Source organism: Canis lupus, chromosome 28, assembly GCF_011100685.1.
Source record: "Canis lupus familiaris isolate Mischka breed German Shepherd chromosome 28, alternate assembly UU_Cfam_GSD_1.0, whole genome shotgun sequence".
Lineage (NCBI taxonomy): Eukaryota > Metazoa > Chordata > Mammalia > Carnivora > Canidae > Canis > Canis lupus.
The window spans coordinates 10770075-10783949 of NC_049249.1; the positions used below are offsets into that span (position 1 = coordinate 10770075).

At 37.3% G+C, this 13875-nt stretch overlaps 1 protein-coding gene across 3 annotated transcripts in view; it reads right to left on the reverse strand.

Annotated features, from left to right (window-relative positions):
* The window catches only part of ARHGAP19 (Rho GTPase activating protein 19), a 63970-nt gene that overhangs the window by 28951 nt on the left and 21144 nt on the right, over window positions 1-13875 (reverse strand). Inside the window, exons 1-5 of one of the 3 annotated variants that reach the window (XM_038578406.1) lie at window positions 12438-12481; window positions 7979-8244; window positions 6777-6857; window positions 4520-4729; window positions 2124-2350 (exon numbers count right to left, since the gene is read on the reverse strand). In XM_038578406.1, coding sequence (XP_038434334.1) covers window positions 2124-2350; window positions 4520-4729; window positions 6777-6857; window positions 7979-8244; window positions 12438-12466 — 813 coding nt within the window. In that variant the 5' untranslated portion in view covers window positions 12467-12481. Of the gene's footprint in view, window positions 1-2123; window positions 2351-4519; window positions 4730-6776; window positions 6858-7978; window positions 8245-12437; window positions 12535-13875 lie in introns of those variants that run through there. The other 2 variants (XM_038578407.1, XM_038578408.1) reach the window with 2 other exon arrangements.

Below are 13875 nucleotides of genomic sequence, written 5' to 3' on the forward strand. Positions count from 1 at the left end.
CTAGGAGAAACCACATATCCCTGAAATCACCAAGAAATCTCAAGAAATCCTTAAGAACCAATCTTTGTTTCCTAATTCTGCTTGAGAATTATACATGCAAGCAGAGTTGGTAAAGAAAATCTAGTCTGGGATTCAAAATGGGCAGGAAGTTGGGACGCCTGGGTGGCTCAGTGGTTAAGTGTCTGCCTTTGGCTCAGGGTGTGGTCCTGGAGTCCCAGGATCTAGTCCCACATTGGGCTCCCCTCGAGGAGCCTGCTTCTCCCTCTGCCTGCATCTCTGCCTTTTGCTGTCTCTCACAAATAAATAAATTTTAATTTTTTTTAATGTTTATTTATTTTTTTTTTAAGATTTTATTTATTTATTCATGATAGACACAGAGAGAGAGACAGGCAGAGACATAGGCAGAGGGAGAAGCAGGCTCCATGCAGGAGCCTGAAGTGGGACTTGATCCCGGGACTCCAGCATCATGCCCTGGGCCAAAGGCCGGCACTAAATCGCTGAGCCACCCAGGGATCCCCCCCAAATATTTTTTTTAATGGGCAGGGAGAACAGAATCTATACCAACCACCAAGGACACTGCATCTTTGGAGAAACTGGAATTTCTCCAAGGGTTTTAGAGAATTGTCACTACTAATTGATACCAAATGTGACATCTGTTTCTTAAAAACACAAATGGTCAATCATTTTCTTTTTGTTTCTCCTGCCTCTTTTTTAAAAGTATTTGAGCATCTCTATTGTCCCAAAGCCCTCACTCTCAATATCCATCTTTATTACTTAATCTGTTTGCTTTTACCAAGATCTCTTAATATTTCTTTGTATAGGCACAGATTACTCACTCTTTTTTCAAAATTTCAGTTGGCTGGTTCAAAAATTCTTTCATTAGGAGGTTTGATCTCCTTAACATGAATAAATGTTGGTGTGTCCTTTTCTTCTTACCCCACCCCACCTTTGTCTGGGAAGAGGTTCTTCCCGCCTGGAACATTACATTTTTTCACATTACATTTTTTCACATTACATTTTTTCACTAGTTAATCGTTAGATAAAGTGTTCCACACAACTGTCCTCCTTTTTTTTTTTTTTTTTTTTTAAATAAAGTAAATTCTCGAAACTCAGTGTGAGGCTAGAACTCATGACCCCCAAGATCAAGAGCCACATGTTCTACCAACTGAGCCACTCAGGCACCCCACAACTAGTCTCCTTAATTTTCTTTTTTCTCATCTCTTATAATCCCAAAAATCTTTTATAAATTACTATATCCTATCTATTTCTATTATATTCTAACAACTTTATAAGTGATAAAGTGCTAATTTATGTCCAGATTACAGAGGAAGAGCCTAAGCATAAAAAGGGTAAAGGATACAAATAATATATAGCTGGTTTGCAACTTCCAACGCAAATACTCTGGCTCCCGATTCCATTACACAGTAAAGCCTATATTATGAATGGGCAGGAACATAAAGCTATGTCCCTCCAGGTTAAAAATTAGTTTAAAAGACTTCTAATTTAAAAATTAAATGAATGAATGAATGAATGAATGAATGAATGAATAAATAAATAAATAAATAAATAAATAAATAAAAGACTTCTAATCATTTATTTCTCACATAAGTCATTGAGAAAGCCATGTTCTCAGATATTAAAAAAAAAAATTTCAGCTTTATCCAAGGAGAGCATATCTACAGGAAATAGAAAAGTTAGGATAAGGCAGGATTGCTCTATATCACCTTACCTAAAAGCTTAGCAACATTAACCTGTAAAACTGTATGGCTCTAGTCTAAATTTATACCATGCAATCTTCAGAAATCAATTTGTTCCTATCAAGAAGGAATATATAGTGACCAGCCAAAATGAGTCTTCTAGTTTAGTTAGTAGCTATAATTTTCCACTAAGAGCTTCCACTAATAAACTGTCTTTCAGGTTTATGAGATTGATTTATACATGAGTTTACAAGAACTGGCCTCTTCCAGTTGATGACTCCTAAATGAGCCAATAAAGTATGTTTCTAACCTTGTAAAGCTGAAGAGTAGACCTTGGACCCTTGATAACCTCACCAAGGTATAGCCAGAGGATGAGGCCCAGCCCAAGAAAAGCAAGCAGTATTTGCTCTTCCCCTCAACACTCACATTTTTTGGCCACAGGACATGGGGTGCAAACATAAGGGCAAGGTTATAGGCAGACATCTTATTCTTGTCTTGTTTCTTTGCTGTCTGGTACAGGAGATCAAGCAATAACTTCAGCAAGTTACGATTGGGTGGAGGAAGAATGAGGAAGAGCAACTGGAGAGCCTCAATTTGCCTCTCCTTATCCGGTACATTGGTCTTGTTTCCTTTATCATCAAACTGCATCAAATCTTGAGAACAAAAGAAATTATTGCAAAGGAGGATAAAAATACAAGTAAGAAAAATCAACATACCCACTATTATCCTCCCCTCAACTCCAATCAAAAAAAAGAAGAAAAAAGAATCAGGCATAAACAGAGATTACTGCAAAATATAATAACAAAGTATAATGTCAATGCAATCCAATAATAAAAAGACCAAAAAAATTTTTAAATAGGCAAAAGACCTGAATAGACATTCCTATAAATAAGATATACAAATGGCCAATAAGCATTTGTTTACTCTGTATCATTACCTATCAGGGAAAAGTAAATTAAAACCATAATGAGCTACTATTTCATATCCACTAGTATGGCTATTACCAAAAAAAAAAAAACTGAAAATAAAAAGTGTTGTCAAGAATGTTGAGAAAATTAAGTCCTCCTACATTACTGGTGAGAATGTAAAATGGTGCACTTTGGAAAACAGTTTGGCAGTTCCTCAGAAAGCTAAAAGTAGTGTTACCATATGACGCTGCAATTCCATTCTTAGGTGGATATATTCTTAGGTATATAGAGAAATGAAAACATGTCCACACAGATCTTTGATTATGCCACCCCCTTCACTTTTCCTCACCCAGATATTTTACAGCTAAAAGAAGTATGACAGTGAATAACGTACTGATAATGGGGATGATCCACACAGCTCCTCAAGGAATCAGAATCACTGTTTCTCCCCTAAGAGGCTATACAGGTTATCAATAAAAAACAGTCCCCGGAATAATCGGAACTTCAAAGGACATAAATAATAACAATTTGGATATAATTCATGTAGACCTGAAAATGATTATAGTGTGTTGTTTAAACTATTTAAATTCAATAATAATTCCAATGTTAGGAAAGGTAGGTAATATTTCTAGAAACTATTCCTTGTTGACATGAAATTGAATACAAAATTCCCTCCCAGTTATCACCAAGGCATAGCAAATGTTACAACTATGCCACACCTCAATATGATTACAAAGAACACTGAGTCATGGGGTGGTGGAGCAGAGGATTTCAAATATTGTACTAAGGTAATCAGAATAAACATTCTTCATGTTAACACTTATAAAAAACATATCAATATCTTTTTTCAAGATCCAACTTTTTTCTCTCCAAAATAATTATGAAGTTATATAACATTCTAATAACATGTATTCATTTGTATTATCCAGATTGTCACTGAGAGTGCTAAAAAAAATCAAATCTCATTAGATTTTAGAAATTAAAGCTAGTTAAGTAATAAAAATTACTCAACATAAAAAAAAAAAACCTTATATTTTCCTTAAAATTAGAAGAGGAAAATGCCCATGGGCACAAAACCAAGTAAATGCAGTATAGATTTTGATGCTGTGTGCACTTAGAGCCTATAGCAGCCTAAGAGCTAGGCAATTTAAAAATGAATTCCCTACCACACAGACATAAAAGAGAATGAGGAAAATATGAGCTGAAAATGGAACATCCTCCAAGACATAAGTGAACAAAGCAAACCACAGAACCATGTATCTAATACCCTCTTATCGCATAAAAAGAGAGAAAAAGAATATATGTAAGTACTTGTTTGTAAATGTATAAAATACCTGTGGCAGGATACATTAGAAATCAATAGTATTGGTTGCCTCTGGGAAGAAAAACTGGGTAATTGGGGAACAGAGGTGGGAGACAGGCTTTTCATTGTATACTCTTGAATCTTTTGAATTTTGAACCATGTGAGTGTATTGCCTATTTAGAAAACAAAGTTATTTTCAAAAAACGAGTTTCCAAGATTAGAAATGATCTCAATTAAGGCATAGTAATACTTAGCAAAAGCCCCAAACTAAGGCAAATATAGCAAATCTGTAACCATCTCGGGTATGTGAATCAATCCAATGAAAAGTACTTATTTATTGAGCAACTAAAATGTTCAAAGCACAACGCTAGGATCCATCAGGGATACAAGAATAAATAAAACCCAGAATTTATCATCAAAGAAATTGATTTAGCAAGAAAAACACTTGATTAAATCAAACTTCATTGGCCAGTACTATCCAGAGAGCCCAAAATATCATGAAGTCTTAACCAATTTTAGAAGTACTGCTGTACAAACAACAGAAAATTCCAAACAACTTTACTCAGTCAAAAGATACTTATTTACATCTTCTTCTCATCTCCCATACTCACCAGCAATTTTGAGGTGCGCATGGAAATGTTTATGAGTCAGCAGGGGCTCAGGTAACTCTCCCAGAAACATCTTCAGCAAGGTAGCAACATCATTTGAATGAAACTCCCCTGATTCCAAGTCAATATCAGTTCCATTATTGAGAGCATCTCTTAAAATCTGCTGTCGGACACTATTCCCTGGTACTCTAAACAAACCCTCTACTCTCAAGTCTGTTTAGCATGGAAAAAACAGAGGACATGCAAAAAGGAAGCAAAAAGAAATTAAAATTAAGTCATCTAAGAGACTACTTTATATTTGAAAGACCCTTTATAAAGATCTTGAAGGAGCCTTTTTTCCCCTTTTCCCAGAAAAATTTTGAACCTACTAGCCCCCAAGACTTATCTGAACATCCCTGAGTACCTGAAAATGGTCTGCCCAGGACCAGGCACATCTGGAGACTGAATGACTGGATGAGCTTGAAAAGTAAGTTGGAAGAAAGCCAAATCTCCTAGAAGGCCCTTTCCCCTCTGATCATCTCAGACTTTGTCTGCAGGGGCTGAATTCATCTGTGGAAGTTTGTTCCTCCTCTAAATGGTTTCCCAGTCCAAAATGAATTGAGAGCCTCTGCACTGCCCCAGAAATTAGAACTCTAACCTACCAGATCTCCTTTTGGTCTGAGATTTCCAGAAGCTTAGGATCATTCCAACCAAACTGTTCTTCCCTTCCAACTAGGTTCTAAGCTAATATAAGAGGATAAAAAAAGATGGGAATGATAGTTTTGGTTCAATCTGTGAAAACCATGAGAGTTCATGTTTTCAGCTTAGGCATGTATTTATTTTTACATAGCCCCCTAATTCAGGAGTTCAAGTTCAAATGCCCAGAGGGCCAGACAGGTAATAGTAAATGAATGAAAGGGAATCAAAACAAACTAGAGAGCACATACTTGTGCTCTAGCTGACTGTGTCCAAGTGGGGGCCCCCAGGTACTAGATCTTCCTATCATCCAAAGAATTCAAAAACCTGGACTTTCCTTATTCCTCACTGATAACTGATTTTTCTTTAATTTAATCCTTTGCCAACCTAACAAAACATGAACACAGAGGACTCAAGTCCTTACACTATCAGTTTACAACTTCTGCTCTAGCTCCAACCACAGTGCCCCACATAAAATGTCATAAATAAACATTTGTATTGAATTTATCAAAGCATCACATATACTACACATTTCACATACACTCAACTGTACCAAGCACCTAGAGCAATGGCATAACCAGCAGGACTACCACAAAATGAATAGGAATTAAGCAAAGAGTGTATTTTAATTATAGAATTACAGAAATGAAAAGTATCTTTGGTGATAAATCACGTTCCCTTGAGTAAAGAATTGATTCTTAGGAACAATGTATTTTTCCAGGAAAAAAAAAAAAACCTGAGTCAAGGGGAAAATATGATTTCGTAGATACTATCAAAAAATTTTTTTTAAGATTTTATTTATTTATTTGAGAGAGTGACAGAGCAAGCATGAAGAAGGTGGTGGGGGATGGGCAGAGGGAGAGGGAGAAGCAGACTCCCCTCTGAGCAGGGAGCTGATGCGGGGCTTGATCCCAGGATCCTGGGATCATGACCTGAGCCAAAGGCAGATGCTTAACCACCTGAGCCACCCAGGCGCCCCGATACTATCAAATTTATCTACATCTTTGAGAGTATAAAATCAATATATGAGATGAAAAAAATTTTTAAGGATTTTATTTATTTATTCATAAGAAACACAGAGAGAGAGAGAGAGAGAGAGAGGCAGAGACACAGGCAGAGGGAGAAGCAAGCTCCATGCAGGGAGCCTGACGTGGGACTTGATCCCAGGTCTCCAGGATCAGGCCCTGGACTGAAGGCGGCGCTAAACTGCTGAGCCACCTGGGCTGCCCATGAGATTAAATTTAAAAGGAAATATATTGGGGGTCCCTGGGTGGCTCAGCAGTTTGGCACCTGCCTTCGGCCCGGGGTGTGATCTTGGGAGTCCCAGGATCGAGTCCCACATCAGGCTCCCTAGGTGGAGCCTGCTTTTCTCTCTGCCTGTGTCTGTCTCTCATGAATAAATAAATAAAATCTTTTAAAAATTAATTAATTAAATAAAAGGAAATATATTTAGAAACATGCCACTTAAAAATTATCATTGGTTAGTGTCTTTTGTTCATTGCCACCTACTAACTCAAGGAAGTTAGCTTTCAACAAAACTAGCAACTCTTCATTAACAAAGAACAAAAATCTTGAGTAGTCTTACTTTTGTGTAGATACTCAATCAGTTGGTATATCTGGGCAATGCCTTCCTCTGTCAATGGGGATCCAAATACCACTCCTTTTTCTAAAAAAAAATCATATGACAGAACAGGGCTATATTTTCCACAAAGAGCACAAAAATCATCATTCTTAAAGCCACTCAAGCATCCTATGTTACAGTTCAGCAAATACTTTCACAAGTTTAGTAAACAAAAACCTTAAAGCTGGAAGTACATCCAAAAATTTAACAACTTTCAATCAATTCTCTGTAAGTTTAATATTAGACTATAGGTTCCTTAAAGGCAAAGACCATCTTCTTATTTAAGTAGCAATACCTAGCATGTTGATGTTTAACTTTAAAGTAAAAACCAGGGAGGTGCCTGGGTGGCTCAGGAAGTTGAGCAACTGACTCTTGATTTCAGCTCAGGTCATAATCTCAGAGGCCTGAGATCAAATCCTGCATTAAGCTCTGCACTCGTGCAGAGTCCACATGAGATTCTCTTTTTTCCTCTCCCTCTGCCCCTCCCCCAGCTCATAGCCATACTCTTTAAGAATCATAAATATAAAAAAAAAAAAAAAATCATAAATAAAACCGTTAAAATAGATAAATAAATAAACAAACAAAGAAACAAATAGAATTTAGAGCCACAATTGTCAAAGTATTACAAATTATCCACTAGCATTGGTATAGGGCCTGATGTATTGCTAATGTTTTTTTTCTACTTTAAAAATTTTTCTTATGCTTAATAAGAAAAATATCTTTAATATCTTATCAAAAGCAGTGCTATAATTTATTCTCTAGGAATGCTTATATTTTGGGTGACTCATAGGTATTTGCCTTATCAAAGCATTCTATGGAATGAAAACATTTGAGAACTGCAATAAAAAAATGTTCAAAAAAAAAAAATGTTCAAACTTTCTTTACTGTACCCTCCAGCTATGTCATAGGGCATGAAAATCAAGGTGTCCCTGATAACTACCTAAACTAAATCATGTCATCTCTCTCAGGAACTGATATACTCACTTCAATTTATCTACTTTTTAAATTTTTTTATTGCTAATTTAAGATTTTACTACTTATGAAAATGAGAAAAATGACCAAAAAAATACTGTACATAATAGCAACTCAGTGAATGTGCAAATGTTAGGAGATTAAGTCCAGGGAGCAGCTGAGACCTGTTCACCCTTCACAGACACATCCCCTACCCTTTCGCTTAAGAGACATTAGAGACCGGAAGAATCCAGATGCTGGGCCGGCCCCACCGGGCAATTTAAGGTCCACTTCCCCCATCAGCTGAGCCAACTCGGTTCCAGGTAAGTCAATGAGCCTTGTAATATTGCTGACCACCAACTCGGTGAACTCCTCAGGTTTCTCATGTCGGAGTTTCTCCACAAAAAAGTCAGGATTGAAGATAATGGGTTGCCCTCGAAGGGAGGAGTCATTGCAGATAACAAAATTACAGATGGCATCACTGAAAAAAATGAAACAGAAGACACTTTAGGAGGATCGTTTTTGCAAGTTTCTCCCGCTCTCTAAGCCATACAATAATTATTCACTCTTTCTGTGGATTAATCTATATATTGGTCTTTTGAAAAACCTAATCCTTAATCTAGTGACTGTACAAAAGAAGACAATTTAAGCTTGTTGCTATTTAGGTTATACTCATCTAGATACTTAGGAAGTTCATTTAATGAAAAGACCAAATAACCTCTAAATAAGACCAGACTCCCTGCTCAGTGTGGAGTCTACCTCTCCTCTCCCTCTGCCCCTCCCCACTGCTCATGCATGCTCGCATACACATGCTCTTTCTCTCTAATAAATAAAATCATTAAAAATAAATTAATTAATAAATATGACCCAATTTTTCCCCTTAATTCAGGCATATGCCATAAAAAGATATAGATTCTTACAGCCTTCCAAGTCTAACAGTATATTAAATTTGGTAGTCATATAGATCATATTTCCTTATTAAAACAGTCAAAGCCTGAATTATTACTGTTAAATACTTGTAAGACACTAGACCTACAGCTGTTCCCCCTAACACAACAATGGGTAATATCAAATTAAAGCCTTCTTGGGAATACAGCCAGTACTACACAGTATTTCCCATGTAGTGTCCCAACTGCTGACAGTACCACATTTAGGCCAGTCTCAAATGCCACAGAAACCACATGACAATAGTATGAACTTATATAACAGCTAAAACTACATCTAAACAGTGCAGTAGACCTTTTGAAGACATTTACTCTACCCATAAGGTTCTTTAGTTCCTGGGTCCCTACACAGAAAAAAAAAAAATTTTAAGATTTTATTTATTTATTTTGCAGCAGGAGGAAGAGAGCACCAGTTGGAGGGGCGAGGGGGGACGAGCAGAGGGAGAGTAAGAAGCAGACCCTCCTTCCAACCAGGGAGCATACATAGGCATATTCTAGTATCAGCCGGTTTTAATTAAGCCAGCTGCCCTTGGATTCTGTTTCTCATAATTGAAAAGCCTTCACCATAATGGAAGGCATTTATAGTTATATAAAATAGATATTGGGGCATCTGGGTAGCTCAGTTGGTTAAGGGTCTTCCTTCAGCTCAGGATATGATCCCAGGGTCCTGGGATCCAGCCCCATGTCAGGCTTCCTGCTCAGCAAGAAGTCTGCTTCTCCCTCTCCTTCTGCCCTGCTTATGCTTTCTCTCTCTCTCAAATAAATAAATAATCTTTTTCAAAAACTGTTTAAAAATAATAAAATAAAGTAGAATAAATAGATATTGGGATCCCTGGGTGGCACAGCGGTTTGGCGCCTGCCTTTGGCCCAGGACGCGATCCTGGAGACCCGGGATCGAGTCCCATGTCAGGTTACCGGTGCATGGAGCCTGCTTCTCCCTCTGCCTATGTCTCTGCCTCTCTCTCTCTCTCTGTGTGACTATCATAAATAAATAAAAAAAATTAAAAAAATAGATATTAATTCCACCTTAACCAGGTCCAGAAATTGGTTTTATTTTAAAATCCTTCAACTCTTGATGCCTCTGTCCATCATTTAAGTCCAACCTTTGTTCAGACACATTCTTCTCTCTAGGACACTCTATCTTGCTCCTAATTTCACTTTTCTGTCATTGAATAATACTAAGCAGATATGTTCTGTTGGCCCCTGATCTTAGCTGGTTTTCTCCTACATTACTCAGGCTATATTCCTAGCAAAACTCCCTTGATTCTCAAGAAATATTTTCTTCCCTATTCATTGTTTTCCAGTGCCTAACTGCTATACTCCTTTGTACTTTTAACATGTTACATATAAGAATTATATTATTCCATCTCTGGTAGCAGATAAAACACCACTTGTTTGCATCCATTATCAATTATCTCTAATGGCTTGTTCTAATCCTTATTATATAAAACAGTCACCTATTATATAACCAATGAGTGGACAGAACACAAGCCAAAAAGGACAAGTCATCACATCTGTCAGGCAAAGTTGAAATTCACCTGACAGTACAAACATTCAAATAAATGAATGAATGAATAAATAAATAAATAAATAAATATCACAACTTAAAAGTCTTCCACAACATCATAGGTACCAAAACATTGTTCTAGGAAAAAATTACATTCTAAATATTAAATATCAGTAACCTAAATCTCCTTTGTCAGCACTACATGAAAAATTTTTAGTAATGGGGAACCCTGGGTGGCTCAGGGGTTTAATACCTGCCTTCGGCCCAGGGCCTGATCCTGGAATCCGAGGATCGAGTTCCACATCAGGCTCCCTGTATGGACCCTGCTTCTTTTTTTTTTTTTTTTTAATTTTTATTTATTTATGATAAATAAATAAAGAGACAGAAAGAGTGTGTCTCTTTCACACAGAAAGAGAGAGAGAGAGGCAGAGACATAGGCAGAGGGAGAAGCAGGCTCCATGCACCGGGAGCCCGACGTGGGATTCGATCCCGGGTCTCCATGATCGCGCCCTGGGCCAAAGGCAGGCGCTAAACCGCTGCGCCACCCAGGGATCCCGGACCCTGCTTCTCCTTCTGCCTTGTGTCTCTGCCTCTCTCTCTCTCTCTCTCTCTCAGTGTCTCTCATGAATAAACAAAATCTTAAAAAAAAAAAATTAATAATGGTATAATGAAAACAAAGCACGGGAAAGCTTCAAAGTTTGTCACTGCTTCCTTGAAAAATTATTACATAATTTTAACCAACAGTCCAAATCTTCAATTGGTGGCTACTAAATTCCTTTTCTCTGAAATTATAAGAATTCACATAAAAATTGTAAATTATGAATATGTATTCTCAAGCCAAAAAGTCATTAAAGAAAGACCTTAAACTGCTTATTGACTTGACCTTTTTACACACAAGGAAAGATTATTTTCCCTATAAAGGTGCCAATGATTATAAAGCAATTAAAATCAAAAGCAACTGTATCCTAAGCCATTGACAAAACCTCTTTTTTAGTGTCAGCTGATTTCAGTTAAGAAACATGAGTCAATATAAAACTACTGTTTATAATCACTGCCAATGAGAAATCACTACTCTGAGAGCCAAAAAAATCATGAAATGTGTTAGCACTGAAAAGAGTCTTATAATTTACTGAGTCTAAACTATCATTTTATGGGGCGCCTGGGTGGCTCAGTGGTTGAGCGTCTGCCTTTGGGTCAGGTTGTGATCCCGAGTTCTGGGATCAAGTCCCACATCGGGCTCCCTGTATGGAGGCTGCTTCTCCCTCTGCCTGTGTCTCTGCCTCTCTCTGTGTGTCTCTCATGAATAAATAAGTAAAATCTTTTTTAAAAAATAAACTATCATTTTATGGACTTCAAATCCCTTTTAATTCTGAAAAACAGATTTCAGATCAAATTAGTTCTAACACATAAATATACATGAATAGCATCCATTATATTCCTGAAGTAGAAACACATATAGACATATAACCTTCAGACCTTTATTTTATTAATATCTGGAGCAATATTCAGTTAAGATTCTAAAACTTCCATCACAGATGACCTTTCAGCACTAAACTGGATCAAATACAAAAATAGGAAAGGAGCTAGATGCACAAAGCAATAACTAATAGTTTCTCAATACAGTCCTTCCTAGCTAGCCATCACCCCCAAGCCTGCCCTCTCCTAAACAGGTAAAACAGGTAGAAGAATAAGTAAGTTCAAGGCTCCCCTATCTGTTCACAAATACCAGAAAAAGTTCCCCTGGAGTCCTAACCCACAGGTAACAAGCAATCTGTTTCTTTTCTCCTTCTGCCTTTCTCTTTCCTTCCTGTGATCATTCACTCTTGTTTTGCCCCTTGCCCCATTTGAATGTCTTTAACCCAGTGTTTTATTTCCCCTTCTTCACTTTTTCTGAGTGAAGGATCTAGTAAGCCAGGATGTAAGACAGAGAAATAGTTAAAAAAGAAGTAAAATGGAAGATGGGAGATGGAAAAGACAGATACACTGGGTTACATTTTTTAATTACCTCCATACCACACAGCCTGTTAATCCTGTTCCACAGAACATACAATATCACAACATAAAGCTGAGAATACCAAGGAACATGATTAAGAATTTAAGAGACTTCTAGGACAAAGAAAAGAACCCTACATTTAAGCAAGAACAACTTCCTACTCTATAGTATCTTATTTTAAAACAAAGTCTAAGTTTGCTTAAGTTCAAGAAAAAAAATTAATTTCTTACATAAGTGCTGAAAGCTTCTGATGAGGCATTGGTAAATCGAAGAGACAGGAAAAAAGCTTTCTCCTTGTTTGTTGTGACAAAGGAACCTCCTTGCCCTGCCCCATCACAGCCTACAGAAATTCCAGACATGTTAGAGGACACAAGGACACATTATGGGGCCTGAAAGGCAGTACTTATCAGAACGCTAGGCAGTTATCTGCAAGTAGGAACAAAACAGAAGTAAAAAACTGGACCGGTTCATTGTATTTGCCAACGCGTAGATGAAGCTCAATAGTAGTCTCCCATCATGCTAAAAGTTGTATTAGACAAAACAAACACATAATGTAAGAGAATAAGGACAAGTACTCTTACAGTATGGAAGGAAGGATTATCCCTACCTCACATCACATACAAAAGATACAATAAAGATCTAAATATTTTTGAAAAGACAAACTTTGGGCAGCCCCGGTGGCGCAGCGGTTTGGCGCTGCCTGCAGCCTGGGGTGTGATCCTGGAGACCTGGGATCCAGTCCCACATCAGGTTCCCTGCGTGGAGCCTGCTTCTCCCTCTGCCTGTGTCTCTGCCTCTCTCTCTGTGTCTATGAATAAATAAATAATAAAAATCTTAAAAAAAAAAAAAAAAAGAAAAGCCAAACTTTAAAAAGTTTAGACAAGAGCAAAGAATAAATGAGGCAGCGGAAATGTGTCTTAAGGCATAAAAAGCACAATCCACAAAGAAAAGATTGATACATTTAATTATATTAAAATTTTAAATGTGTGTAAAACAAATGACATTATGAACAAAGGTCTTTAAAAATGAAGTCAAATGCCTCTGGATGAAAAAAACAGGAGTGGGAGAAAAACTTCTCATTGTATGTTCTTTTGTATTTTCTGGATTATTTTTTTAAGATTTTATTTATTTATTCATGAGAGAGAAAGAGAGAGAGAGAGAGAGGAGACACAGGCAGAGGGAGAAACAGGCTCCCTGCAGGGAGCCCGATGTGGGCCTCGATCCCAGGACTCCAGGATCACACCCTGAGCCAAAGGCAGGCGCTAAACCACTGAACCACCCAGGATCCCCCTGTATTTTCTGGATTTTTTATTCATATGAACATACTACCCATTCATAATAAATAAATAGATTTAAAACATTAAAATAAAAAAGGCATAAACTGGGAAAAAATGTTATGCATATAAAAGGATTAGTATTCAGAGTTTATCAGTCTAAAATTTATAAGAAAAATACACTCAGGGATGCCTGGGTGGCTCAGCAGTTGAGCGTCTGCCTTCAGCTCAGGGCGTGTACCCAGAGTCCCAGGGGCCTGCTTCTCCCCCTGCCTGTGTCTCTGCCTCTCTCTGTGTGTGTCTCTCATGAATAAATAAATAAAATCTTAAAAAAAAAATACACTCAAAGAAAATTAGACAAAAGATATGATCAAATAATTCACAGAAGAGGGGC